The 27830-nt window shown below is 37.2% G+C and overlaps 1 protein-coding gene and 1 non-coding gene across 2 annotated transcripts; both read left to right on the forward strand.

The window, feature by feature from the left end:
* Window positions 1–27830, forward strand: PSMA8 (proteasome 20S subunit alpha 8). The gene is made up of 7 exons (XM_007118278.2): window positions 1–102; window positions 13176–13302; window positions 16376–16500; window positions 19851–19973; window positions 25415–25534; window positions 25650–25712; window positions 27738–27830. The coding sequence occupies exons 1-7, from the start codon at window positions 1–3 to the stop codon at window positions 27828–27830; spliced, it is 753 nt and encodes a 250-aa protein (XP_007118340.2).
* On the forward strand, window positions 6270–6374 carry LOC112064136 (U6 spliceosomal RNA). The gene has a single exon (XR_002891388.1). It is a non-coding gene; the product is annotated as a U6 spliceosomal RNA (small nuclear RNA).

Below are 27830 nucleotides of genomic sequence, written 5' to 3' on the forward strand. Positions count from 1 at the left end.
ATGGCGTCTCAGTATGACCGGGCAATCACCGTCTTCTCCCCGGACGGACACCTATTCCAAGTGGAATATGCCCAGGAAGCGGTAAAGAAAGGATCCACCGTGGTGAGCGAGCAACTCTTCTTGACCACCGGTCCCTGCCGTGTGTCAGGCCTTCCTTACCCCGCTGCCCCAGCACATCACTCAGTGTAGGGGGACAAGAAAAGAGTCTCCCACGTGTGAAAATTGCCTCCTTGCTTTATTGAGGGAGATGCTGTTCTGAAATGTGGGATGGAAGCGGTGGAGTTAAAAGTTGGTAGATTTTATAGGTTTCCGTTGTGCAACTGCCTTTAACAGTCGCTGTAAACGTTTAACTAGGGTGTGTGTGTGTGTGTGTGTGTGTGTGTGTGTGTGTGTGTGTGTGTGTGTGTGTGTGTGTGTGTTGTAGCCTTGACTGTAGAAGAGATATTAATGCTGTGTCTGACAGTAAGGAAAGAAAAGACTTCTTTCAGCCTGTAACAGCCTGCCTGAATGTACACTGCCCACTTCCTCAGGATTTGGCAGACACATGGAAAAGTAATAATTACAGTAAAAATCAAACATGGCTGTCCCTGAAATGTGGCTTAAATCGATGTAAAATTAAATCTTTGTTGAGGGAAGGGTTGAAAATGCTAATCTACTCCAACACTTTCACCTTTTAAAAATAATTGTCCAAAAATTTACTCCTGAATATTTAACAGCCTTCTAGAGGCTTTAAGCCCAAGAATCTCCGCTCTTTTGCCATTTCCACTTCTTTTGGTTTGGTTTTTAAATAATACTGGAATTCCTTGAGAGATTATACCCTCCTTTAAATTGATATATCCACATTTCTGAAGAACTAACATATTCAGGGCAGCAGTAATGCTCCTGCCAAGTTTTAATTATATTTAATAATCTTGGTGATTTATAAAAATTTAAAAGGACAAAAGTGCCCTGGTGACCAAAGATATATTACCCCAAATCGTCCAGATCCTAGCCTTTGAATTCAGGAGGATCCAATTTTTTTTTAATCTTTCAAATTTCATGAGCATGTTTGTTGTGTATCTTGGAAATTGAGACACTAGCTATGACAATATGTAGTGCATTTCTAAGTCTAGTAGTATCTGTATTTTCTCTTACTTTCCATACCAACTTAGTTATGAAAGGAAGTAATTCACTTTTATCATAAATCTATCAAATGTAAAGTGGTAAAAAAAATAACACTAGAAAGAATCTTACCATTTTTTAAAGTATTTTTCTATTTAATTGGGCCCTCTAGTTTTACTTCTGTTTTGTAAGTAATTCTTTTGGAATTGTAAATGTAAGAAAAGCCTGATGTAGCTTAAACCATAAGGGTACCATTTTGATAAAAACAAAAATTATATAATCCCCAGCATGCCATGAAGCATATGGTTAGAAAATAATGCCCGAGTTTTAGAACCTAAAATAAAGGGAGTAATGGGAGAAGACTGAGGTGTAATAAGAAACCGCATTGGCTATTTAAAATGTTTTAAGAATGCTAAAGAACTGATTGATGGTTCCTTTGTAATGAACTGTAAAAGGGTAAGGATATAAAAATACCTATAGTGGGCATTTTTAAAGACACATTGGAAGGATGAGACAGTTTCGTCTCAGGATTCTGAAATTATAATTTGCATCTTTGTACGGCGTTATTCATTGTGTTTCCTTGAGGGCACTATGACCTTTCACATGGGGTAAAGTTTACAATGGCACTTGTTTATTAAAATATGTCACAAAATATTCTGTCTATAAATGACAGTTGATATGATGAGTTATAAATAAGCTGAGGTTGGCCAGTTGTGACCAGTATGTAGATACGATATTATTTGGTAATACAAAAAGTTATATGGGCCACAATTAGAGTCCTTGGGTTCTGCTTCTTTCTTGATGATTATCTTACAGCATGAAGTGAGGCAAGAGGCCTGTTTTCTTTTTGCTTTAGTTACCTTTTATATAAATGAAAACATGTTTGAATAACATTTCAAAGAGGTAATACTTTCTTTTTAGGGAAGAAACAAATGAATCCTTCACAATATTCCCATGAAAAGGTTAAGGTTTATTATCCTTCCTCATTCTGTCCTTTCCCTGACCCCAAACTGTTATTAGCTCCATATTTCCTACTTTATCAAATCTCAGCTCCACAGTCTGGCCATGAAAATCTTCCACGATCCACAAACACGCTCTTTAATTAAGGGAGCAGTTTCATGGTTTTACCAATGTATGCTTCTGCCTTGTAGGTGGGGAGAGTGGAAAACACCTCTCTGTCACTCTCCATCTTACTTATCCTCTATGAGTCTCTGCACATTTCTTTCCTTTTTGGCCCTGTCTCTGATCCAGTCCAGTCATCATGGATCTCTTTTTTCTTCTGAATTTATCATCTGTACCACAGAGCAGTGTAGAGTATTTACTGTTTAGCCTCATATTCTCTTTAACTTCAGGTATTCTTAATAGTCTTCTCACACCAACTGGATAGTAAGATCTTTGAGAATCTAGATGGTGTAATTCCTTTTGTGCTTCTACTGCAAGATATATAGTGGATGAACTGGCAAGGAAGTAAACTACCATTTAAGTAATACCTATTTTATACCATGTATTTCATGTACATTATCTAACGTTAAGAACAGTATTTAATCCCCTTTTTAATGTATGTGGAAACCATGATTAGGATGCTTCCATAGCTTGGTGAAGGTACCCAACTAGAAAGTGATAGAGCCCGTATTCTCACTTAAGTTTTTCTAGTTCCAAAGCCTCTGCTATTTGCATTGCACCATGCAATTTATTTCATAAATTTTGTATATTACTTATCTGTCAACATCATGAGTGTGGAAGCTAGATATGTATCATGTAAAGCAATTAACTTCTCTAAGCTTCAGGGTTTTTTAAAATAGTAGAATAGGCCTCAAAATAGTGCCTGCGTCATAGTGTTGATGTGATAAATGAATGAGGCAATAATACACGTTCAGCATCTTGCGCAGTGTCTGGTTCACAGCAAGCACTTAATAAATGGTAGGTGTTATTCTTTACTATCCCTTTGTTTTCTCCTTTTCCTTCTATTTGGTCTGTAGTTCTTCCAGCACTTTCATTTATTATTTCAAGACATTTTTGTTGAACACTTATATCTACCAAATGTGGTGCTAGGTCCTAGGATTTCACAGTGGACAAAATAGACTCAGTCAATGGCCTCAGAGAGCTTACTCTCTAGCAGGAACGTTAGATGACTATGAGTAGATAGTCCTAACAAGGCCTATCAGAGTATTTTAATGAGAGAATATGAGGCATTGTGGGAACTCTAGGTGTTAGGTCCCCATGAAGGTGTATGTAATATTTAAGTAGACACCTGAAAGATGAAAGTTAGCCAGGTGAAAAAGTGGAAGGGGAAAGAGAAGAGTATTTTAGACAAAAGAAATAGCGTATGGGAAGACCAAGAAGGAAAATATGACTATGGTTCACAAACTGGAAGGCATTCAGGATTGCTGAAGCAGTGGAAAAATGGGAAGAGATGAAGCTAGATACAGGAGCCAGATCACGGAACACTTTTAAAGGAATAAGAAGCCTTGAAGGGTTTTGATGTGTCTATTGCTGTTCTGTCTTTCTAATAACAGACTGCATTTATCCCACCAAAGAGGTACTCACGTGACCCGAGCAGAATCATTGATAGTTTCTGTCCTCCTGCGATGAGCAAGTGACAGAAATCTGGCCAATATAAGTCCATCCTCGGGACTTTTCTAGCTAGAGATAGTGGTAGCTTTTTTCCTCTGGGAGAACTGTTGGGATATGAGTCCAAGGTTGCTGGTGGCCATCTTTTTTTCTGTACAGATAAAGCCTCTCTGCATCAAGAGAGCAGGAAGGCTGATATGCAGAAGTAAATATTATAGTGCCTAGATCCTTTTGTCCCTAATCCATCTCTGTGTTGTCTAGGTTTGCCTAGTGAGAAATGTTCCCTACTAATACAGGTTTTAAGTAGAGGAATGCCACATTCAGATTTTCTTTTCTTTTATCTTCATATTTTTATTTTTCAAAGACTTCTCAGACTGCATCGTGGTCAGTGGATTAGATGAAATCAAGACTGGAAGCAGGGAGACCACATGGGAGTCTATGGAACTGGTCTAGATGAAAGATGATAATAGTTCTCACTAGGGTTGGGGCAAAAATGGAAATAAGGCAGATTCTGGAGAAACTTAAGCAGCATAGTTCATACATTTGATGATTATTTGGCTGGTACTGGGGGTGGGGGAAGGAAAAGAGGAGGTACTGAAGAGGGAGGAGTTAGAGAGGGTGCCTCCATTTCTGGATTTAGCCTCTTAGTATATGGCACTGCCATTTTTTCAGGGAATATGAAGCACTAAGTATGAGGAGAAGATAACTGAGGTTTGGACTTTTTGAGATTGAGATGCTTATAGAATCTGTAGTGGGCAGCCTCTAAAATGGCCTCTAATGATCCCCACCTTCTGGTGTTCATGCCCTTAAGTAACCCTCTCCCCTGGATGTAGGCTGAACCTAGTGACTTGCTTCTAAGGAATGGGATAGGCAAAAGTGATGGAACATCACTTCAGATATTAGGTTACAGATGGTGACTTGCGTCTTGTTCATCCTCACTCACTCTCTCATTTGTTTACTCTGGTGGAACACAGTTGGCATGTTGTGATTTGTCATTTGGAGGGTCCTATGTAGCAAGGAACTGAGGGAAGCTTCTGTTAAAAACCCAGTATGGAGCAAAACCCAGTATGGAACTGAGGTTCTTAGTCCAACAATCCACAAGGAACTGAATCTTGTTAACAACCATGCGAGTGAACTTGTAAATGGATTCTCCCCCATGAACCTTGAGATGAGTGCAGTCCTGGGGGACAACTTGGTTGCAGCTTTGTGAGAGACCCTGAGCCAGAGAACTGTGCTGAACTGTGTCCAGATTCCTGATCCACAGAGACGGTGAGGCAGCTGAATATACACATTTGGAACTCAGGATATTGATCTGGGCTGGAGATAGTTATTGGTATTTTGAAGTGTATCCTTTCTCTCCCTTGCTTAAAAACTATGTTGAAGGTCAAGTAAATGAGTATTCTTGAGTACTCTTCTTCACTAGAGAAGACAAAATTTAGCCTATAGACTATGTAGACTAGGGTAGACTGCAACCTTAAGGGACCTTAATGACCCTATGTGTAGTCTACCTTGACTAAACACTGGGAGGAGTGGGGTAGAAAGCTACTATAAGCTAAGAGTTGATGACAGTATTTGGCCTTGAAGTTGAGAGAGAGAGGCAGAATTGAAATGAAGTGGTCTTTAAGATTTTGTTTAAGATAAGAGAGACTTCAGCATACGTTTAAATGTTGGTGAGAAAATGCCTGGAGAGAAAGTTGAGGTTGATTTGTTTTAACTTCAAAAGGTTATTTAAATGGCATCATACAATATGAAACCTTTTGGAATTTGGTTTCTTCCCTTGAGATTCATCCAAGTTGTTGCATATTATTGCAAGTAGTGTTCCATGGTATGGATGTACCACAGTGTTTAACTATTCATGTGTTGGAGAACATTTGAGTTGTTTCCAGTTTGGAGCTGTTATGAATAAAGCTGCATTCATAGCAGGTTTTTGTATGAACATAAGTTTTTATTTCTCTGATATAAATCTCCCAAGTGTACAATTACTAGATTGTATGGTAATTGCATGTTTTATAAGAAGCTGCCAAATTGTTTCTCAGCGTGGCTGTACCATTTTACATTCCTACCAGCAATATGTTAGTGATCCAGTTTCTACACATCCTTGCCAGCATTTGGTGTTACTGTCTTTCATTTTAGCCATTCTGATAAGTGTGTAGTGATACCTAAGTGTGGTTTTAATTAAATTAGCCATTAATGGCTAATAATGTTGAACATATTTTCATGTGCTTATTTCCCATCTGTATATCTTCTTCAGTGAAATGTCTTTCATGTCTTTTGTCCATTTTCTAACTAGACTGTTTAGTTTTTTTACTGTTGAGTTTTGACAGTTCTTTATATATTCTAGATTCTGGTACTTTGTCAGTTAAGTGGTTTGCAAATATTTTCTCTCACTCTGTACCTTGTCTTTTCATCCTCTTCACATGGACATCCACAGAGCAAAAGTTTGTAATTTTAATGAGGCCAAATTTATAATTTTTTTCCTTTTTATGGTTCATGCTTTTGGTGTCAAGTAGAAGAACTCCTTGCCAAGATCCCAAAAATTTTCTCCTTTTTTTTTTAAGACTTTATAGTTTTACATTTGAGTCTATGATCCATATTAAGTGTTCACTTTGGCAGCACATATACTAAATTTGGAACAATACAGAGAAGATTAGTGTGGCCCCTGCTCAAGAATGACATGCAAATTCATAGCATTCCATATTTTTCTAACAAAAATTAAATACAAAGAAAAATATTAAAAGCAACAAGGGAAAAGCAACAAATAATATACAAGGGAATCCCCATAAGGTTATCAGTTGATTTTTCAGCAGAAACTCTGCAGGCCAGAAGGGAGTGGCATGATATATTTAAAGTGATGAACGGGAAAAACCTGCAATGAAGAATATTCTACCCAGCAAGGCTGTCATTCAGATTTGATGGAGAAATCAAAAGCTTTACAGACAAGCAAAAGCTAAGAGAATTCAGCACCACCAGACCAGCTTTACAACAAATGCTAAAGGAACTTCTCTAGGAGGGAAACACAAGAGAAGAGAACAAAAGAGGAAGGGAAGAAAAAAGACCTACAAAAACAAGCCCAAAACAATTAAGAAAATGGCAATAGGAACATACATATCGATGATTACCTTAAATGTAAATGGATTAAATGCTCCAACCAAAAGACAATAACTGGCTGAATGGATACAAAAACAAGACCCATATATACGCTGTCTACAAGAGACCCACTTCAGACCTAGGACACATATAGACTGAAAGTGAGGGGATGGAAAAATGATTTGCATTTCCATGCAAATGCAAATCAAAACAAAGCTGGAGTAGCAATACTCATATCAGACAAAATAAACTTTAAAATAAAGACTGTTACAAGAGACAAGGAAGGATACTACATAATGATCAAGGGATCAATCCAAGAAGAAGATATAACAATTGTAAATGTATATATGCACCCAACATAGGAGCACCTCAATATATAAGGCAAATGCTAACAGCCATAAAAGGGGAAACACAATAACAGTGGGAGACTTTAACACCCCACTTATGCCATTGTGTAGATCATCCAGACAGAAAACTAATAAGGAAACACAAGCATTAAATGGCACATTAGACCAGATAGACTTAATTGATATTTATAGGAAATTCCATCCAAAAGCAGCAGAATACACTTTCTTCTCAAGTGCACATGGAACATTCTCCAGGATAGATCACATCTTGGGTCACAAATCAAGCCTCGATAAATTGAAGAAAATTGAAATCATGTCAAGCATCTTTTCCAACCACAATGCTCTGAGATTAGAAATCAGTCACAGAAAAAAAACTGTAAAAACCACACACACATGGAGGCTAAACAATGTTACTAGAGAACCAATGGATCACTGAAGAAATCAGAGGAAATCAAAAAATCCCTAGAGATAAATGACAATGAAAACCTATGGGATGCAGCAAGAGCAGTTCTAAGAGGGAAGTTTATAGCAATACAATCCTACCTCAAGAAACAAGAAAAATCTCAAACAGCCTAACCTTACACCTAAAGCAACTAGAGAAGAACAAACAAAACCCAAGTTAGTAGAAGGAAAGAAATCATAAATATCAGAGCAGAAATAAATGAAATAGAAACAAAGAAAACAATAGCAAAGATCAATGAAACTAAAAGCTGGTTCTTTGAGAAGATAAACAAAATTGATAAACCTTTAGCCAGACTCAACAAGAAAAAAGGGAGAGGACTCAAATTAATAAAATTAGAAATGAAAAAGGAGAAGTTACAATGGGTACCACAGAAATACAAAGGCTCATAAGAGACTGCTACAAGCAACTATATGCCATTAAAATGGAAAATCTAGTAGAAATGGACAAATTCCTAGAAGGTACAACCTTCCAAGAATGAAGCAGGAAGAAATAGAAAATATGAACAGACAAATTACAAGTACTGAAATTGAAACTATGATTAAAAATCTTCCAACAAACAAAAGTTCAGGACGTGACGGCTTCACAGGCGAATTCTTTTTTATTTATTTATTTATTTATTTATTTATTTTTGGCTGTGTTGGGTCTTCGTTGCTGCGTGCAGGCTTTTCTCTAGTTGTGGTGCGTAGGGGCTACTCTTTGTTGCGGTGCATGGACTTCTCATTGCAGTGGCTTCTCTTGTTGCGGAGCATGGGCTTTAGGTGTGAGGGCTTCAGTTTTTGTGACATGTGGGCTCAGTAGTTGTGGCTCGCGGGCTCTAGAGTGCAGGCTTAGTAGTTGTGGTGCACGGGCTTAGTTGCTCTGCAGCATGTGGGATCTTCCCGGACCAGAGCTCGAACCCGTGTCCCCTGCATTGGCAGGCGGATTCTTAACCACTGCACCACCAGGGAAGTCCCCAGGCAAATTCTATGATCCATATTGAGTTAATTTTTGTATATGGTGTGAGGCTGAAGTTGAAATTCATTTTTCAATGGAGTATTTTAAAATAAATCCCAGATATTATGATATTTCCCCTGTAAATATTTCAGTATTTATCTCGATTAAAAAGGATGTTTTTAATTTTTATTTATTTATTTTAATATTTATTAATTATTTATTTATTTACTTTGGCTGTGCCGGGTCTTAGTTGCAGCACAGGGCATCTTTGTTGCAGCATGCAGGATCTTTAGTTGTGGCATGTGGACTCCTTAGTAGTGGCATGCAGACTTCTTAGTCGTGGCATGCGAACTCTTCGTTGTGGCATGCGAACTCTTCATTGTGGCACGCATGCAGGATCTAGTTCCCCAGCCAGGGATCGAACCTGGGCCCCCTGCATTGGGAGCAGGGAGTCCTACCCACTGGGCCACCAGGGAAGTCCCCAAAAAGATGTTTTTTTAAAACCATGATCACTCCCGATGAAATTAACAAAAACTCCTTAATATTTTGTAATAGTCTACATTCTAATTTTCCTTATTGCTTACAAAATATCTTTTTATAGTTCTTTTGTTTAAGTCTGAATCTAAAGTCCATGCATTGCAGTAAGCTGTAAGAGATATCTTCTCTTTTATTCTTGAACAGCATCCCCCCTTATTTTCATGCCTTGGATGTTTTGAAGAGACTGGATTAATTGTTCAGTAGTATCCCCCATCTAGATTTGCCTGATTGTTTTTTCGGCCCTCATAGATTTAACGACTTGGAGAGATAAGTATAATGAATAAATAATTATAAATGTGTTGATTGCACGAACAGATAGGTTGTTTAGAGAATAATACAGAAGGACTCCTTGAGGTGAGATTTAAATTGAGACCTGAAATAAGAGGAGAAGCATTCCAGACAGTGGGAATACCACATGTGAAGGCTCAGAGGAGGGAAACAGAATTGTGTTTGAGAAGTCCTGAAAGAAGGTAGTGTAGCTGGTGCTTGGTTAACAACAGTGACATACTATTGTAGAAGTAGGCAGGGGTCAGATCATGCCCAGCTCTATTAGCAAGACTAAGGAGTTTGGAAAAAGTTTCTAAGGGCAGCAGAAGGATATTCAATTGGAGAGTAATCTGACCTTGTTGATGTTTTTAAATGCTCGTGCTGGCTGCTTTGTGGAGACTAGATGGGGGTACAGTGAAGGGGGAGGATGGAAGGAGGAAAGTGGGGAGCAAGAGAAGAAACTGGAAAACCTATTAGGATATGCAGTAGTATATAGTCCAGGCAAGAAATGATGGTTGCTTTTACTAGAGTGGTGATAGGAAGAAGTGGATAGCTTTTGCAGGTAAAATGGACAGAAACTTGGTGATTGATTGGAAATGGACAGTGTGGAAGAAGGAATGATAAAGGATGTCAACCAGATTTTTGGCTTGAACAGTTGAATGGACGGTGATTCATATTCTGAGACGAACCTGGCTGCTGGTTTGTGATACTTTTAACAAGCTGTGAAATAGTTTTCACAAATAGTCTTCTTCCTGCTTTTCTAGTGTTATTTTTAATTTAGGTATGGATGTTGAATTTTATCACGTCTTTGTAGTTTTATCATTTACTTTTTATTTTTACTATTTGATTGTTTTAGTTTGTACTATTTCAGTTGCCGGTATCAGAAATTCAAATCAAACTAATTTAAGCAAAAAAAGTAAATCCATTGAGTCAAGTATTCAAAGGGAGCAGCGGTAAACCTTGCTTTCAGGTTCAACTATATGGCTGCTAGGGTATTAAACGATGTCAGCAGAGCTGGTGTGTCTCTTCCTCCCTTTCTCTCCATCTCTCTCCCCTTCTATCTCTTGCTTCCTCTCCCTATTACTTTCACCCTCAGACATAACATCTCTACGTGGTGGCTCCCAGAGAGCCCTAGGCTTCAGGCTTCCAGCTCTAGGTACAGCAGAAGGAATTATCTTGTCTTCCAAACACTTCCAGTAAAACTTTAGGATTTATCATTTGGCTAGGCTGGGTTACATTATAGCCCCACCTAAAGACTCAGTATTTTTTCAAGAACAATTGAAGTTCTGTTCTTATCAGAAGGCCAAAAATAACAGATCTCCACTTACCCAGTGTAACATTTATATTAAAAGATTTACTTTTATTGATGTTCCTAAAACTCCTGGAATGAACCATACTATTTATGGTATATTGTTATTTTTCTGTACCTCTAGATTCTATTTATGAATATCATTTTGAATGGGCATCAGGTTTCCTAAGTGAAAATCATTAGTACTTTTTGCCAGATTTTAACATTGTTACATAGCTTTCCCTAAAAGCATTAGGGGGACTTCCCTGGTGGCGCAGTGGTTAAGAATCCACCTGACAATGCAGGGGACACGGGTTCGATCCCTGGTCCGGAAAGATCCCACATGCTGCGGAGCAACTAAGCCCATGTGCCACAAATAATGAGCCCACGTGATCCAACTGCTGAAGCCCAGGCGCCTAGAGCCCATGCTCCGCAACAAAAGAAGCCACAGCAATAAGAAGCCCACACACCACAGTGAAGTGTAGGCCCTGTCGCCGCAACTAGAGAAAGCCTGCACACAGCAACGAAGACCCAACGCAGCCAAAAATCAATCAATCAATAAAAATAATTTTTAAAAAGCATTAGAATATTTCAATTTTGATCTTCACCATAGAATAATTTAAATAGCATAGGAAGTACCTATAACAGAAGATTAGAAAGAATTTATCCATGCAACTTCTAGGTCTGACACTTGCTTTTGAGGAATAGCTCTTTCCTGAAATTTCCCATGTTGGTTAGTAAGGGTGAGACTTCTATCTTTTCTTGAGTAAGTATGAGCAATTTTTAATTTTTCTAATCTGTCATCTTTTTTCAGTCAGGTTTTCAAATTTATTAACTTAGAATTTTTAAATTCCTACTTTTTCACACTTGCATATATTTATTTTATCCTTTCCTCCTCTTGGCTATATTAACTGAATTACTGCTTTTAATTATTTCTTTTAAAAAACATATCTTGGGGAGTCCGCTGGTGGCCTATTGGTTAGGATTCTGGGCTTTCACTGCCGTGGTCCAGGTTCAATCCCTGGTCAGGGAACTGAGATCCCACAAGCTGCTCAATGCTGCCAAAAATAAAATAAAATAAATTTTTTTAAATCTTAGTATTACTTATCAATTGTATTGTTTTCTCCCTAACCATTAATTTCTGCTTTTGCCTTACTTCGCCTCTTAAGTTTAGCTTAAGTATTTTTATTCGTTTTTGATCTTCTTGAATGAATTCTTAATTTTTACTTGATTTTATAAAGTGAGATTATGAATTTTCTTCTGAGCCTAATTTCATCCACAGAAGACTTTAATATTAGGATTTTCATTATAAACATTTTCTAAATAGTCTGTTTTGACAGTTTTAATCACTTTATCAAGTCAAAAATTATTTAGGTGAGAGCTACGTAAATTATTGTGTTCTCGTGATCAATGAATTGAATTGGATTTATTTCAATTTTGGGAAAATATTGATTTTTTTTTGAGTCCTAATATATGTTAAAGTGTTATAATGTCCCATGGCTTGGTAGAAAGGCATATTCCCTGTAGGGTATAAAGTTCGACATGTGTGTATTAGGTGAGAGTGGGATGTGGGGGGAGGGTAGCTGATGTTGGATAGAATGGTAAGAGGACGACTACTGGATAAACTGACAGACTTGAAGTAAGGGAACAATAAGAGCAAAAGCCTTGATAAATTGTCTGTGTTTTACTTAACTGGAAGATGTAGTCTCAGATCTAGTTCTATATATTTAACTTGTTCTATATTTTTACTTCAGTAATGCTAATTCAAGCACACCTTTTTGCATAATTATACTGTATAAAACAGTACTAATACCACATTTGGTCACAAGGCAATCATAAAACACAAATGCCTCTCAAAATATTTACATTACCATTGTAATACAGAATTAAAATTCTCATAGATTACTCTTGAACCCCTGAGAAAAGGGTCATGTTTCCCAGAAGTCCCTATCTGAGAGCTACTACCCTTATACATTATTCTTTAAACTTTTCCCCACTTCCTTCCCAAGTGAAGGAGTGGAGAGTGGAGCAATAGTGATTCTTCTTGTTATATTCATGTTTGCATTGAGGTTTTCCTTATCACTGATATAGCGTTAGGGCATTTGGTCTTTCTCTTGGCTGGTTATAGCCCCTATTCCTTATCCCTCCAAATTGTGAGATTCATGGGAGAGCTTTCAGGATTTTTTCTACTTGACTTTCTATACTACTTCTCCTACCACCAGCACTGGTACTACGCATTCTATAAGGAATTCACATGTATTTCCAGCATCTTCTTTCACTTGGGTTAAATTTTTTCTTTATTGAGATAGTACTTCTTTAGGTGTACTGTATGAGATTAGGACACTCACATAGTTTCAGCATTGCTAACATATTCTTCTAGTTTATACCTATTTGTCTTTGCTTTGAGTTTGGGAAATGAACTTCCAGTAAGCCTATACCTATGCATCTATTTTCTTAGAAGTCTCCTTTTCTCATTTTTATTGAAGGTTAAGAAAAAGCCTTTCTCCGTAAGTCATATGTTAGAATAATTTGATTTGTGTTAAAACTGACAACTCATTATGTTTTTTTAATGACTCAACAGGTTGGAATTCGAGGTACTGATATAGTTGTGCTTGGGGTCGAAAAGAAATCTGTTGCCAAGCTTCAAGATGAAAGAACTGTGAGGAAAATTTGTGCCCTTGATGACCATGTCTGCATGGCTTTTGCAGGTACTTAGGGACCTACGGTAATGATAGAGTATCTTGGTGTAGTAGGGTAACAGTTGGCCCCTCTGTAGCTGTTATGCAATATTTATACAACATATAGAGCTAAACTCCATTTCTTATTAAACATAAACAGTATGCCTTATATTTTTGGGGAAATCACAACTCTAAACCAGCATTTCTGATAATGAGCTTTAATAAAACATAAATGTTAAAAGAAATATATTACCTTAATTATAACTTTAGGTAGCTGTTTTCTTTTTAAACTTTTTACTTTGAAATAATTATACTTAGGAAGTTACAAAAAAACACAGGGAAGTCCCCTTTACCCAGTTTCCTCCAAAGGTAACATCTTTAAAAACCAGTAAATTGACATTGGTACAAGCCACAGAGCTTATCCAGATTTCACCAGCTCTACGTGTATTCATTTGCTTGCATTTGTGTGTGTGTGTGTGTGTGTAGGTTTAATAGATTTAACATGCGTACATTCGTGTAGCCATCACCAAAATCAAGATATACAACTCTTTGGTCATCACAGGGCTACATCATGCTATTCCTCCTTCTTGTTTCTGACATCTGGCAACTACTAACCTATTCTCTATCTGTGTAATTTTGCATGAGAATGTTGTATGAATAAAATCATGTGGTATATAACCTTTTCATATTGGCTTTTCTTGTTCAGCATAATTCCCTTGCAGTTCATCCAAGTTATTGCATACGTAACCTTTGCAAAGAGAAGAGAATCAGTTTCTCTTCTTTAACTGAGTATCTGATTATAATTCACACCCTACTCATGAATGTTAGAGTGTTCTTAACAGCGGCATATTCTGACAACGTCTTCATTGTTGGTTACTGTTAACTATCTTCAGGAGCTGACAGTTCTTCCAGGTTTGTAGAAACACGTTTTGAAATGGTGTGGAAGGGAAACAAGAGTCTGTGACTGCAAAAGACTGATGGTTATGTGGGAAACGGCTGTTTCAGAGATTTTGTGAAAGAATTTTTTGGGCAATATGATATTAAGAGAGTGGAGAAAGAAAAAAAATGGTGATGGAAAGGTCAAATGCCAAAAAAGTCTTTAGTAGAAATGTTTGTAATTATTAGAATCCATTTTAAGTTTTTGGTCAGTTTGTTTTTCTTTTGCTAGAAACACCTTCTATCTCCTTATTAGAAGTGTTGAGAATTCATCACATGATGTTTTGGTATGACAAAAGCAAGATGAAGTTTTTTCTTTCTTTCTCTTTCTCTCTTTCTCTTTTTTGGCCGCATGGCTTGTGGGATCTTAGTTCCCCGACCAGGGATTGAACCCGGGCCATCGGCAGTGGAAGCACAGAGTCCTAACCACTGGACCACCAGGGAATTCCCTTCTTTTTCTGTTTTAACATTCCTGATTTTCAAACCCCTAATCTTAGACAAAAAGCTGAGAAGTGACATGTCACAGTTATACTGAATGCAGATTGAATTCTGTTTGATAATGAAGTAATACTCATTGTTTTCATAAGAAGAAATCCAGCTTACTTCATGGTTTAGGTAATAAGTATCTTGGTTCTGGAATTATGATAGACCATCAACCTTTGAACAATCTGCCACTGATATCTTCTCAAAAAAGTTTTTAAAAATATGACTACAGAGATTTTTTTTAATTTAATAAAACCTAATAAACCAGCTACAGTAAGTCCCCTACATACGAACCTTTGAGTTGAGAACTTTCAAAGATGCAAACGGGTCTTCACGTGTCCAATCACATAAGTTAGTTCACGTGTCTGGCGTACATTGTCATGTGCATGCATCCTCTACAAGTGGTTGTGCTTTTATGTACTTTACAGTACTGTATAGAGTACAGTAGTACAGTGTCTTTATTTCAAGCAGGATATCCGGAAGCAAGGGTAAAAGCAGAAGTGATGTAGCTGGTACTGCTGAAGAACTGAAGAGATTCTCAACGCAGGAAATGACAAGGGGATTTTCTTTATTTGACGAGGCGCTGTTAGTTTTTGAGGACAGGACCCGAACATAGAATGGTACACGAAGGTTGCAACAGCCGTTCAGAATGCAGTCCAGTGTTACCGTGTCATCTATGACAAGAAAAAAAGAGATACTACCCAGACATCACTGGATCGTTTTTTCAAGCATGTAGATAGAATTGAATCCAGCAAGGAACCAGAACCCGTGCCATCAAAGTCAGGCGTGAGTGAAACTGCATCTTGCCCTCCGTCTCCTATTGCTGACGATCCTTCAGCTCTACCATCTCTCCCCTCCTCTCCCTCTTCCACTCAGTAACTCTTCTTGCCTGTTCCCTCGATGCCAGCCCCTGTATGTCAGCTGTTGTGCGCTACTACCCAGACATCACTGGATCATTTTTCCAAGAGGGTAGATAGAATTGAATACAGCAAGGAACCAGAACCTGTGCCATCAACGTCAGGCGTGAGTGAAACTGCAGCTTGCCCTCCGTCTCCTATTGCTGACGATTCTTCAGCTCTACCATCTCCCACCTCCTCCCCTCCTCCAGTCAGTAACTCTTCTTGCCTGTTCACTCGATGCCAGCCCCTGTATGCCAGCTGTTGTACTGTACTACTGTACTTTTCAAGGTCCTGTACTGTAAGATTAGAAATGTTTTCTTTATTTTTAGTGTTTGTTTTTTATGTATTATTTGTGTGAAAAGTATTATAAACCTATTACAGTACAGTACTGTAAAGTCAATTGTGTTCGTTGGGTACCTAGGCTAACTTTGTTGGACTTAGGAACAAATTGGACTTATGAATGCACTTTCGGAACAGAACTCGTTCGTATGTAGGGGACTTACTGTCCTGTGAATTAAACCGTTTTTATCTTTGGGAAATAGGTGACTTAACATTAGTGTTTAAACATTATTCTTTAAAACAATTTTCTTTAAAAAGTACATAAGAATGGATCAAATGAAGGAAACTAATTTAGGATGAGTTATAGTCTATTTTATAAATCCTTTATTAATAACATATATTGGAAAAAACAAAGGGTGTTAAAAGAAAAATATCATGGTGGCCAAAACCCTTTTGACAAGAAAAAATGTCATCCTTTTTTTGTAATGTATCGACTACTTTTATAGGACTGACTGCTGATGCAAGAGTAGTAATAAGCAGAGCTCGTGTGGAGTGCCAGAGTCATAAGCTTACAGTTGAGGACCCAGTCACTGTAGAATATATAACTCGTTTCATAGCAACCTTAAAGCAGGTAAGCCAGTATTCCAACAGATTTCTTCAAGTTTTCTTCTTTTCCATCATTATGGGTCCTGTCATGGGAATACTACAGTCACTCCAACCATTTAGTCTTTTAAAACATCCTAAATTCCTTATTATTTCTCACACTTAACTTCAAACTCACATTCTTATTCCAGTGGAGTGGATTGATTTGATATCAGAAATCTCAATCAATGTCAATTCTGAGAATTATATTAAATTTTAAAAAATGAGTAACCTTTTAAGGAGATTTCTACAGTTCAACAGATTTCTACATCAGAGATGTAGCAGTAAAACACATGTTTTAAAGTTTTCCAAAGAAATACCCATGATTCTTTCACCTACAAAGCTAAACTGATCAGGTTTAGATATGACTTCTTCTGAGTCCATGTGTAGATACATGATTTGACATTTAGTATAATCATGATGCATACAAGTATTGTTTCATTTATTATCATTTTCTTTGTTCTTTAAATATGGCAACATCTCCTTATACTTAACGTGCTTACGAACTATATAGTACTGTTTCTAGTTGCTATCTGGTAATTATTTAGGTTGTTTCCAGTTTCTTTCCTTCTCTCTCTCTCTCTCTCTCTCTCTCTCTCTGCCTTTCCCTCTGTCTCTCTCTCAATCTGCTGCTTTAATAACATTACTCTATCCTTGTCACAGCTTTTCTTTTTCTTTTTTGAATTATATTGTTAAATTAATTTTCAGTATGGAATTACTAGATTAGAGATTGTAATTAGTTTTAAGACTCTTGTTATACGTAGCTAAATTGCTTTCTAAAAAGATTGAACAAATTTTTATTGTACAACTAGCAATGCATAAATACATCCCTGAAGAATCATCAGCATTGGGTTTTTCATTTTTCTTTTATTTTGCAAATAAGTATAACATAGTACTGTAATAGTTGTTTTAATTTGTATTTTATAATTAGTAGTAAGGTCAATTTTTTTCCACATGTTGGTTTGCTATTTTCATTTCTCCCAGTGTAAACTATCTTTCCTTTTGACAGGCACTCTAGTAGTTAAGAATGTGCTCCCAGGAGCCAGAGTTTTGGGATTTAAATCCTGGCTTTGCTACTTCCTAGTTAATGCTTTGGGAAAACTATTTAGCCTGTTTTGCCTCAATTTTCTTATTTATAAAATGAATGTTACAATAATGTTTGTTTAATTGCAGTATGGATTAAATGATTTAGTACATTTTAAAGCATTTAGAATACTTCCTGGCATGGATTTTACCATTTGTCTACATAGAGGTTTTTTAATAGGTTCTATATATTCTAGATATTAAAGTTTTAGATTACATACATTTTTTAAAATTTAATTCATGTTTCAAGAAAGTTCAACATTTTTATATTGTTCTGTTTTTCTTTTTTCTTTGCTTTGATTTTCCCAGTAGTTAAAAGGTACTCACCAAAAAACAAGGTTCCCAATTGTGGTTTTTAGGTTTTCTTTTGGAAATACAAAAGTTATTATGCATGGAACATTTATAGAGATATACATTGTGAATCTGTAACAGTGGGGTTGCTACTGAGGAGGAGCCTGAGGCTCTGGGACAAAAGAGTTATCCCCATGTACACCTTTTGTTCTTTTAAATTATTTTAAGTTGTGCATGTGTTACTTTTTCATTAAAAAGTGGTTGATTAGGACTTCCCTTGAGGTCCAGTGGTTACGACGCCATGCTTCCAGTGCAGGGGGTGCAGGTTTGATCCTTGGTGGGGGAACTAAGATCCCACATGCAGCACGGCGCAGCCAAAACAAAACGAAACAAAAAAAGTGGTTAATTAAGCAAATAAGGTAAAAGTTTCTCTCCTCTAAAGTATGTTTACAAAACATCTACTTCATACTTAGGTGTGAACTAGGAACATTAGGAAATACAGAGAAAAAAGACAGACCCTATTCTTTAAGAGTTTATATTGTGGACTTCCCTGGTGGTGCAGTGGTTAAGAATCCGCCTGCCAATGCAGGGGACGTGGGTTTGACCCCTCATTCGGGAAGATCCCACATGCTGCCGAGCAACTAAACCTGTGCGCCACAACTACTGGGCCTGCGCTCCAGAGCCCACGAGCCATAATTACTGAGCCTGCGTGCCACAACTACTAAAGGCCACGTGCCTAGAGCCTGTGCTCCGCAACAAGAAAAGCCACCATAATGAGAAGCCCACGCACTGTAACGAAGAGTAGCCACTGCTCACCACAGCTAGAGAAAGACCACGCATCAACGAAGACCCAACGCAGCCAAAAATAAAAATAAATAAATTTATTAAAAATAAAAGTATGTTATTAAAAAAAAGAGTTTATGTTTTAACTCACTATTTGCATTCAAAATTTAAACTGGTTTGGGATTCCCTGGCGGTCCAGTGGTTAGGACTCCATGCTTCCACTGCAGGGGGCCCGGGTTCAATCCCTGGTCTGGGAACTAAGATCCCACAAGCCATGAAACCAAAAAAAAAAAAAACCCAAAGAACACAAAACTTAAAGTGGACTATAAATATAGATATAATACAATTAAAATTTAAAAATAGATATGTAGACAAGTCCAAGAAGAAAGCTAGTATAAAGCTATCTCAAGCCATAGAGTTATATACAGTTCCTACAGTTGCCTACAAATGTAGTCCTGAGTTTTCTGCCAGGGCTGCCTCTCTGCACAACTTCTGCGGACGCTAGTCTCAGAATTAGTGTGAATTCCACTCCCTAGAGCACAAATTCAGAATGTTCCTGGCACTAAAGTAAAAAGAAATACCATTGGTTTCCAGTGCCCCACTGTCAGTCAGGAAAAAACATTTTTTCTTCAGGAGAAACAGAGGTTCCTTGTCTTGGTACTGAAAGAAGTGTCTTAGTTGGGTTTTTATGTAGAGATAACTTGGTATAATGAATAGAACATACTTGATAGTAATAGTATCAAGTAAGAATACTTGGTAATAACAAAGTGTCCCTCAAAGTAAACCAAGGACATGCTTCCAAAGCACAGCTCATTGAAATCAGCTTTATTGGGAACCAAAATGGTATGACATGCACAATTCTCTGAAGTAAGAAAAAGATTACAGTCTGGTTAAGTTACCAAACTTACATAAGGCAATGAGAAAACAAATTTAAGACCATACATAAGAAACTTACGATTTTATTTTACATACTGTGTACATTTATTTCTTAAAATTTTCATGGTGGATTGTGGTTAGTACAGAAAAAGGAAGAGGATCTTGAAGTTACACACAGTAGGAATTAATAAAGATCATTTTATCAGGAATACTTTACTACTGGAATTTATTTGATAAGTAATAGTGTTGTCCTTTCTTTAAAAGACCTCATATAGAAAGTAGTCATGAAAACATTTTATTTTTCAGAAATATACTCAAAGCAATGGACGAAGACCTTTTGGTATTTCTGCCTTAATTGTAGGATTTGATGATGATGGTATCCCAAGATTATACCAGACTGATCCCTCTGGTACTTATCATGCTTGGAAGGTGAGTCATGAATTTGTTAATGTATTTTAGAATTTGAGTAGGTGCTTTATCACTTTCAGGGACATGACAACAAATTATGTTGTACTAAAATATTGATGGTAGTGTAAACTTTATGTAACAATTTAGCTAGTCAGAAACTATGATGGTTTTTGATGGATAAAGAAACACTTCGGTTTATTAATCACAGGATCTTTGCTTTTGAAAAATGTGACAAACCAAAATGTATATAAATGGCAAAGTAAGATAAATACCCAGTTTCTTTTCATCATTCATTCCTCCATATTAGTAGGATGCTTGCTTTGAGTAGAAATAGTCTTTTTGTTTTCAGTAAAGAATTAAATGAGCTTTTAAATCTCATGGTGAAATCTTTAATATATCCTCTATTCTAGGAGAGTCAAAGCACCCCAAACTATGAATCTATACTTATGTGTCAGTACCTGGCAGTTGTATCCACATAATTCCTGGAACATAGTTTGTTTTCCAGATAAGTTGTTACTCTTGTTTTATTACCCAACTGCTAACTTTGTTTAATGGTAAACTCAAATCTAATACAAAAGTCTAGGGCTTAGGGAAACTAGTGACAGCTTGCAGAAGTGAATTTTTGTATATTCTCATATATAAGAATAAGACTATATACTATAGAGTCTAAGTGATTTTGACTTTATTAAAAGTTTAAACACTCAGGCTTTAAATAATTTTATAAAGAGCTTATTTTACTATTATTAAGGGCCAAATAAATTCATGGGAAATACTGCTTTGGTCTTTAAACCTGTATTAACTAAAGGATTTGATTTTAGCTGACCATACTCATAAGACGGTTATGAGTTAACCAGGCCAGTAAAACAGTGGATTATATTCTTGCCACAAAGATCTGAATACTTGCGTTATTAACTGCACATCTTAAAAGGCTATCTGGACAATCTAATTGGTAACCAGAAACTATGAATTTACCTGATGCAAATGCCAGACATTTTTTCTGCCGGTTAGAAATCTTTTACAGGTACTAGATTTCATGTGCCTCCCAAATCTATGCCCTAAACAAAACAAATTATTACACTCAATCTTTCTCTAAATATTTTGAAGTCTGCCATCTTCTGTTTACATTTATCATTACATCCTGACCTTTGATTTCAATATCATAACAATTTCCAAGTTTACATAATTTTCTATTTTAATTTGGTTGCTCCCTGGGGGTTATATAGAGAAGCATTCTTATTTCATTTCAAGGTCAGTCAGGAAAATTATGGAATTTTTTTTAATTGTTGGGGATTTCATTTATCAGTCAGGTCTGAAACTGCTGCTGTGGTACTGCAAGGCCACGTGGTGGAGGTGGGGAGGGTGTGAACAGCGTGAGCATGTGCACACATACACGTACACCCCGTTATCATCATTTTACTGATTTTACATGTTGTACTTTCTTATAAGATTTTGGTTGAAGGAAGCATTATGCAGCTTTAAAAAATCATCTATAACAAAAAAGTCTTGCAAACTTTAATTTTACGTATTTGGTAAGTAAGACTCAGGAGTTAAGCGATTTTTTTTTTTTTAAGTTCACTAGTTAATAGCAAAACTGGAATTAGAACTCAGGGTCTTCTGCTTGTTAGTCCAGTATTCTGTCCACTACTTCATGCTATTTCCCTAGGCCAAAGGATTCTCTATACATTTTATATAAATTCTGATATACAGTCTTTAAAGGTGGAGTAAAATCTTCCAGTTTTATTTTTATTTGGGGGGGGGTGCTATGGCACTTTAAACATAAGATCAAGTCTTTTTGTTTGTTTGTTTCTATGCTTTGTTTTTTTACTCTGACCTACTATACCATGTAGCCTGACAGGATGGTATAGAGGACTTGAGAACACAGCTCTGGTACCGTGAGATGACAACACTGCAGTACTAGGTTGTAGTCTTACAGGGTACACATAGAGGATGTGTGAAATAGATACTAGAGATTTTTGATTATTAGAGTAACATGATCTGATTTATATTTTAAAAGTATCTCTTTTATTGAGAACAGATTGTAGGGTAGAAGCAGGCAAACAAGTTAGGGGACTCTTAATAATAATTCAGGCAAGACCAGATTTAGATCAGGGGCAGTGGCCAGTGAAAGGTGGGGATAGATCCAGCCTAGTCTGTAAAGGAGGAGAACCCAGAAAGCAATATCCTGGATCCTAAGTGAAAACAGTATTCTAAGAAGAGTTGATGAGCTGAGTCAGTGCCACTGATGGATCAAGTAAGAAGAGGACATGAAATGATTGAATTTGGTAACAGGCAAGTCATTGGTGATTTCGGCAAGGACAGCTTGGATGGAGCAATGGTGAAGAGCTTATAAGGCCAAGTGTTTTGCTGTTGTAGGTAACACTTTAAAACAGGAACAAAGTTAATATGTTGTATATTTCAGAGCAGTGTTTCTCAAAGTGTATTTCTTTTGATGTTAATAGGTGTAATGTAAACAAGCTCCTTAAAGTTAATTAACTTTGAGAGATGTTTTTCTAAAGAAATTTAATAAATTTTGTTACATTCTGCATCTTCTAAAAGGCGTTGTAAATATTCTAGAAGCAGTTAAAGTAGTAGTCTCCGAGGTTACTTGAATTTGGAACCCTTTTATCATAGATCCTCTCTCCACTCTGGTATTCTTTGGAAAATATTTTAAAGGCCATTTAACCATCATTTTTAGGAAGTATAGTAGGAAGTGCTTTGGGGATCAGCATTTGTTGAAGGGAAGGGAACCAGATTAGGCTGAGGGAAAAGTTGGACTGCAGTGCAATCTCAATAAAGGCCTCATCAATCCCGTGGGAAGCCCTGGATCTGGGGTAGCTCTTCAAAGTTGTCCCAAGTTGGGGTGAGGGGACTGGACATTAATAGCTGTTCATCAATCAGTCATTGGACTTGGGCCAGCCCTAGATAGTACAAGACCTTAGGTGAGGCAGCTCTTGTTAACAAAGGCACCTCTCAAAGAAAGTTAAGAGCTGAGGGCTGTGTGCCATTGGCACTTCCAGCCAACTGTAGGAATAAGGCTTTCATTTCTGAAGGGGGGGTGGGGCAGTATGTCACAGGATCTACTCAAAGGTGTATTCATGAGTTATTGTTCTTGGCTCCTAACAACAGAGATACGATGATTCTTCACACAGAAGAATTTATTTTTCCTACGTGAGAAGATTGAAGTAGGCAGTTGCTGGTGTTTGTCTCTTTTATTATCTTAGTCTTTTCTCATGCTCTCAAGGTAGTTACTAGATCTCCAGCCAACATGTCTGCATTACAGGCAGCAAGGATTCCTAGAAGTTTCACCCAGTTACTTCCACTTGTATATACCTTTTGGTAACAGGAGGGTAGGACATGACATTTTTCAGCAGGCACATTGCCTAGAGTTCTGTTACAAAGGAAGAATGGATATTGGGGTTGGCGGCTAACATTGTTTGCCACAGAAAATCATCATTAATCTGGATAGGCAGGCAGGAAAAACACTGCAAACCCATCAGAGTCTGTTGAAGTGAGCTAGAGTGGGTGATCGGGTTGCAGGGAGGGGTAGGGGCATGAGTGTGGCAAGAAGCAGCTAGATTTTAGGAAACCAGTCAAATAGGTTAAGAGTTAAAAGAATTTTGACATCAGCAATTGGAAGAGGTGGACAGGAACGTCACCAGGAATTTACAAGGTGACTTTTAAAGGCTCAGTGAGATTTTTGGACAAACCTCTACCTTATGTACTTCCTCTCTGGGCAGCAACCAATTAGTTAATCAAAACAAACTAGAAGCTGATAAACTCCAAAGTGATACCAGGCTGAAGGCTTTACCTTTGATCTTTTTTTTTTTTTGCGGTACATGGGCCTCTCACCGTTGTGGCCCCTCCCGCCGCGGAGCACAGGCTCCGGACGCGCAGGCTCAGCAGCCATGGCTCATGGGCCTAGCTGCTCCGTGGCATGTGGGATCTTCCCGGACCGGGGCACGAACCCGTGTCCCCTGCATCAGCAGGTGGCCTCTCAACCACTGCGCCAGCAGGGAAGCCCTTTACCTTTGATCTTAATGAAATTTCAAGGCCACAAAATCTGATTTAAAATTTCACAGCTATTTATTTTAATCTTCTGAAATATAAAGGTATCAGAAAAGTTCTGTCAAGTAGCATAACTATATACTCATGTAGTACAAAAGGTGTTTTCATACTCACTTCCTAAAAGACTCCTTTGAGATCTCTTTCCAGTAATCATAATACCTACCAGTTGGAACTGAGACATCCCCCATTTCGTGCCAGAATCCTTCAGTGAAAGGATAGGCCTTTCTGCTGGTTCTTTTCTCTCTCTAGAGACATCACAGCAAGGGGCATGTGGTAGCATGGCATATAGAGTTCAAAGCTTGGATTGGTGATTCCGTCTGCTTGGTTTCAAAGCTCAGATCTTCTACTTACCCCCTATATGATCTTGGGCAAGAATACTTAAGCCAGTGGTTCACAATGGGGGTGATTTTGTCCCACCTAAGGAACATTTGGCAATATCTAGAGACACATTTGGTTGTCACAGCTGAGGCCGGGGTGCTGCTGGCATCTAGTGGATAAAGGCTGCTAAACATCCTACGGTGCACAGGACAGCCCTCACAAGGGCAGAGCTGTCCAGCTCAGGATGCCAACAGTGCTGAGATTGAGAAGGCTCTTTTAACCCTGTCAACCCTTCATTTCTTCCTCAATGAATTAGAGTAGTAACAGTACCTATTTAATTGTTTTTGTGATGGTTAAGATGAGATAATCCATGTAAAATGCTTAACATAGTGCCTGGCACATTAAGTGCTCTGTTAATATAAATTACTGTTATCATCATCATTATCATTACTAGTACTGGATATTGAGACCAAATGGAAAGAACATGCCATATACTACCTGTAGTCATGCAGCCAGGAAAATACATTTACCTCTTCCCTTCATCTGATGAAAATTTCTAAAGAACAAAGAAAAATGGGGAATGGAACAGAAGCAGCCCTTCTTGCTTACAGTCAAAGGATATAATGAATCAGTAACTAGTATACTTATATTCTAAGTTCTAAGAAAATGATGCACAGTCCTATCCACAGAAACAACTTTCTTCTTCACAGTGATGTCCTTTGTTTTTCTTTTCTTCTTTTTGCATCATATTGTAAAGTTATGTCTCCTTTCCTCTTCACATCTTTTCGAGTTTCAACTCTTTTAATCTTTTCTGACTACTAAGGACTTGGGAGCCATTAAGGAAATAGAAAGCACTGGCCAGGAAAGCACTGGTATATTTGAAAGTCAGGCATGCCATCACCACAGATTATTCATATAGTAATCAAATGAGCTGTTGAAATGTTTGCTAAATCTTCAAACCTACAATCTTCATTTAGTAATTATGCTAAGAAATATTGGAGTAAGCGCTAAACCTCACTTAGTAACCATAAGTTCATTCATATTGCAGTGATATTAATAATTATCTTCTCTCTTTCAAGGCAAATGCAATAGGTCGAAGTGCTAAAACTGTCCGAGAATTTCTAGAAAAGAATTACACAGAAGATGCTATAGCAAACGACAGTGAAGCTATCAAATTAGCAATAAGAGCTTTGCTGGAAGTAAGTGATCTAATAAAGCATGTACAGAAAAGCATGTTTTTCCCCCTTATTCAGTCGCTTATTAAAACAGAGACTTTCCTGAAGTAATTCTAAAATTGCACTTGTTTTACATTAGGTTGTTCAATCTGGTGGAAAAAACATTGAACTTGCTATAATAAGAAGAAAGCAACCTTTGAAGGTAAGTCATTAACCAAAGAGGAAAAAATATCTGTAGTATAAAGTATTTTGACAAAATTTAATATGTTGTTGACACCTGTGAATCTTTTATTATAAGCCTGAAACATCCATTAGCATCCATTGACACTATGATGACTTGTTTTGTTTCTGTAGCCTAATAGTCACTAATTTGTACATGCTTATTACACAAGCAGTTATCTATTCCTAGCCCTCTGGGAAGACCTAGATGTGCTGAGATCTATATATATAGGCCTACCCTATTTAGTATATGTTCTTATAAGTAGGAACCCCTACTGAGTCAGTCCTATATAGGGTCAGTGTAGCATATTCCTTACAAAGATTCATTCCTGGCACCATATAGAGAACAGTTACTCTTCCTGTCTTTACATCTTCTGAAATCAAGATTAGCTTCTAGCCAGTGTCATTCAGCTGCCATTTATATAATTGTTGGCCCTCTAGGCTTCTAACATAATGTTATCCTTCATTATGTCAAAAAACCACCCTTTCTTGATTGCCTACTGGTTTTTATCTATTTTCTCTACTTTTCACTTATGAGTGCCTTGAGCTTATGCAAGACTTGCATTTTAATATCTAGTGTGATAATCTTTCCATATTTCTTTATGGCAAGTCTAGCATTATTATTTGTACACCTTTTGTCAGCCATTATGTGGTAAAACTGCTAGACTGCAAAATAAAGTATTCAGAACGCTGTGATAAATTGTTCCAAATATTGTGATAGAGGACTCATTGGCTAAAGAGCATTTGAAATGTGGTTCACTATTGTTTGTTAGGTAGAGCTTCACACTATTTGCTAACTAGCTGTTCTTTAGCTGAGAGTGTACAAAAGCACCTGGATGGGAAACTATATGAAAAGTGCGCTAAAAAGGATTATTTTACATATAACTTTTGTTTTAAAGAAAATATTTCAAGGGGAAATAATGTTGAAATCAGTGCTGTGTGGAGCAGTGGGTTTTGCTTTTGTTTTCGTGACAGTTCTTTTTGTGTGTGTTATTGTTGTTTTGACACCAGTGGATGGGGATGCAAGGAGAGTGCAGGAGCAAGTTTCAATGAATAAGAGAAATAGGGACAGGGTAGTTGGGTCTGTCTCTGCAAGGCTCCACATAAATAACCAGGGTGCTGAGCACAGAGTATGGAGATAGGAACTGAGTCAGGTTGTCACCCCTGCTGCCAAGGACTCAGGGACAGATGTGCCAACACCACAGGGACACAGAACCATTGAGTCCAGAGTCACCTCTCCAGCCCCATCACATACATCTGTACACACCTGGACAGACACACACACAGATATACATATAGTTTTATTTATGAGTAGTAGAATGGTATGTGTACTGGCACCAAAGTTACACTATCTTCCCACATGATATTTCACAATAGGCTGTGTAGTGAATAGAGCCTGTGCTTTGGCATTGGATAGATCTGGGTTTAATTTCCAGCAGATACATTTGTTTAACCATATGATCTTGAGCAAGTTGCTCCCAACTTTGATTTTAAATAAAATAAAATTGATTTAAATAAAATAAAAACTGTTTTGCTCTCTACTCGAGTAGTAGCTGTAAACAAAGCACAGTGTAAATCATCATTTTCCTGCCTTTGGCTAGTCCATGAGCTGATAAAATAGACAAACCTTTTCGAGAATCACACAGTGGGGTAGGGATAGGAGTTCAGTAACGAGTTATTTGCTCATGAATAGAATAAGCCTCGCATAAAAATGTTTTCAGAGTTATCATATATAGGATATGTAATGCAGTGTTGCATTTGCCCAACTTTCTATATTAGCACACAAGAGTGGAAATGTCATAGAGTTCTGGTTTTATCCATAATTGTTACAAGTATGTTGCTTTTGAACCTTGTGAAATATTTCATTATATATTTGAAGTTATAAAATATAATGTTATAAATAGAACATAAAAATTTATAAAGTATAATTGGGTTCCTTCACATTATAAATATTTAGAAATTATTGCTATAATTGAAATTTGCTTTTTAAATTTTTTTCTCTTTTCAGATGTTTAGTGCCAAAGAAATTGAATTACAAGTAAATGAAACAGGAAAGGAAAAGGAAGAAGCAGAGAAGAAAAAATCAAAGAAGACTGCCTAA

This window comes from Physeter macrocephalus, chromosome 19 (genome assembly GCF_002837175.3).
Source record: "Physeter macrocephalus isolate SW-GA chromosome 19, ASM283717v5, whole genome shotgun sequence".
NCBI classification, from domain to species: domain Eukaryota; kingdom Metazoa; phylum Chordata; class Mammalia; order Artiodactyla; family Physeteridae; genus Physeter; species Physeter macrocephalus.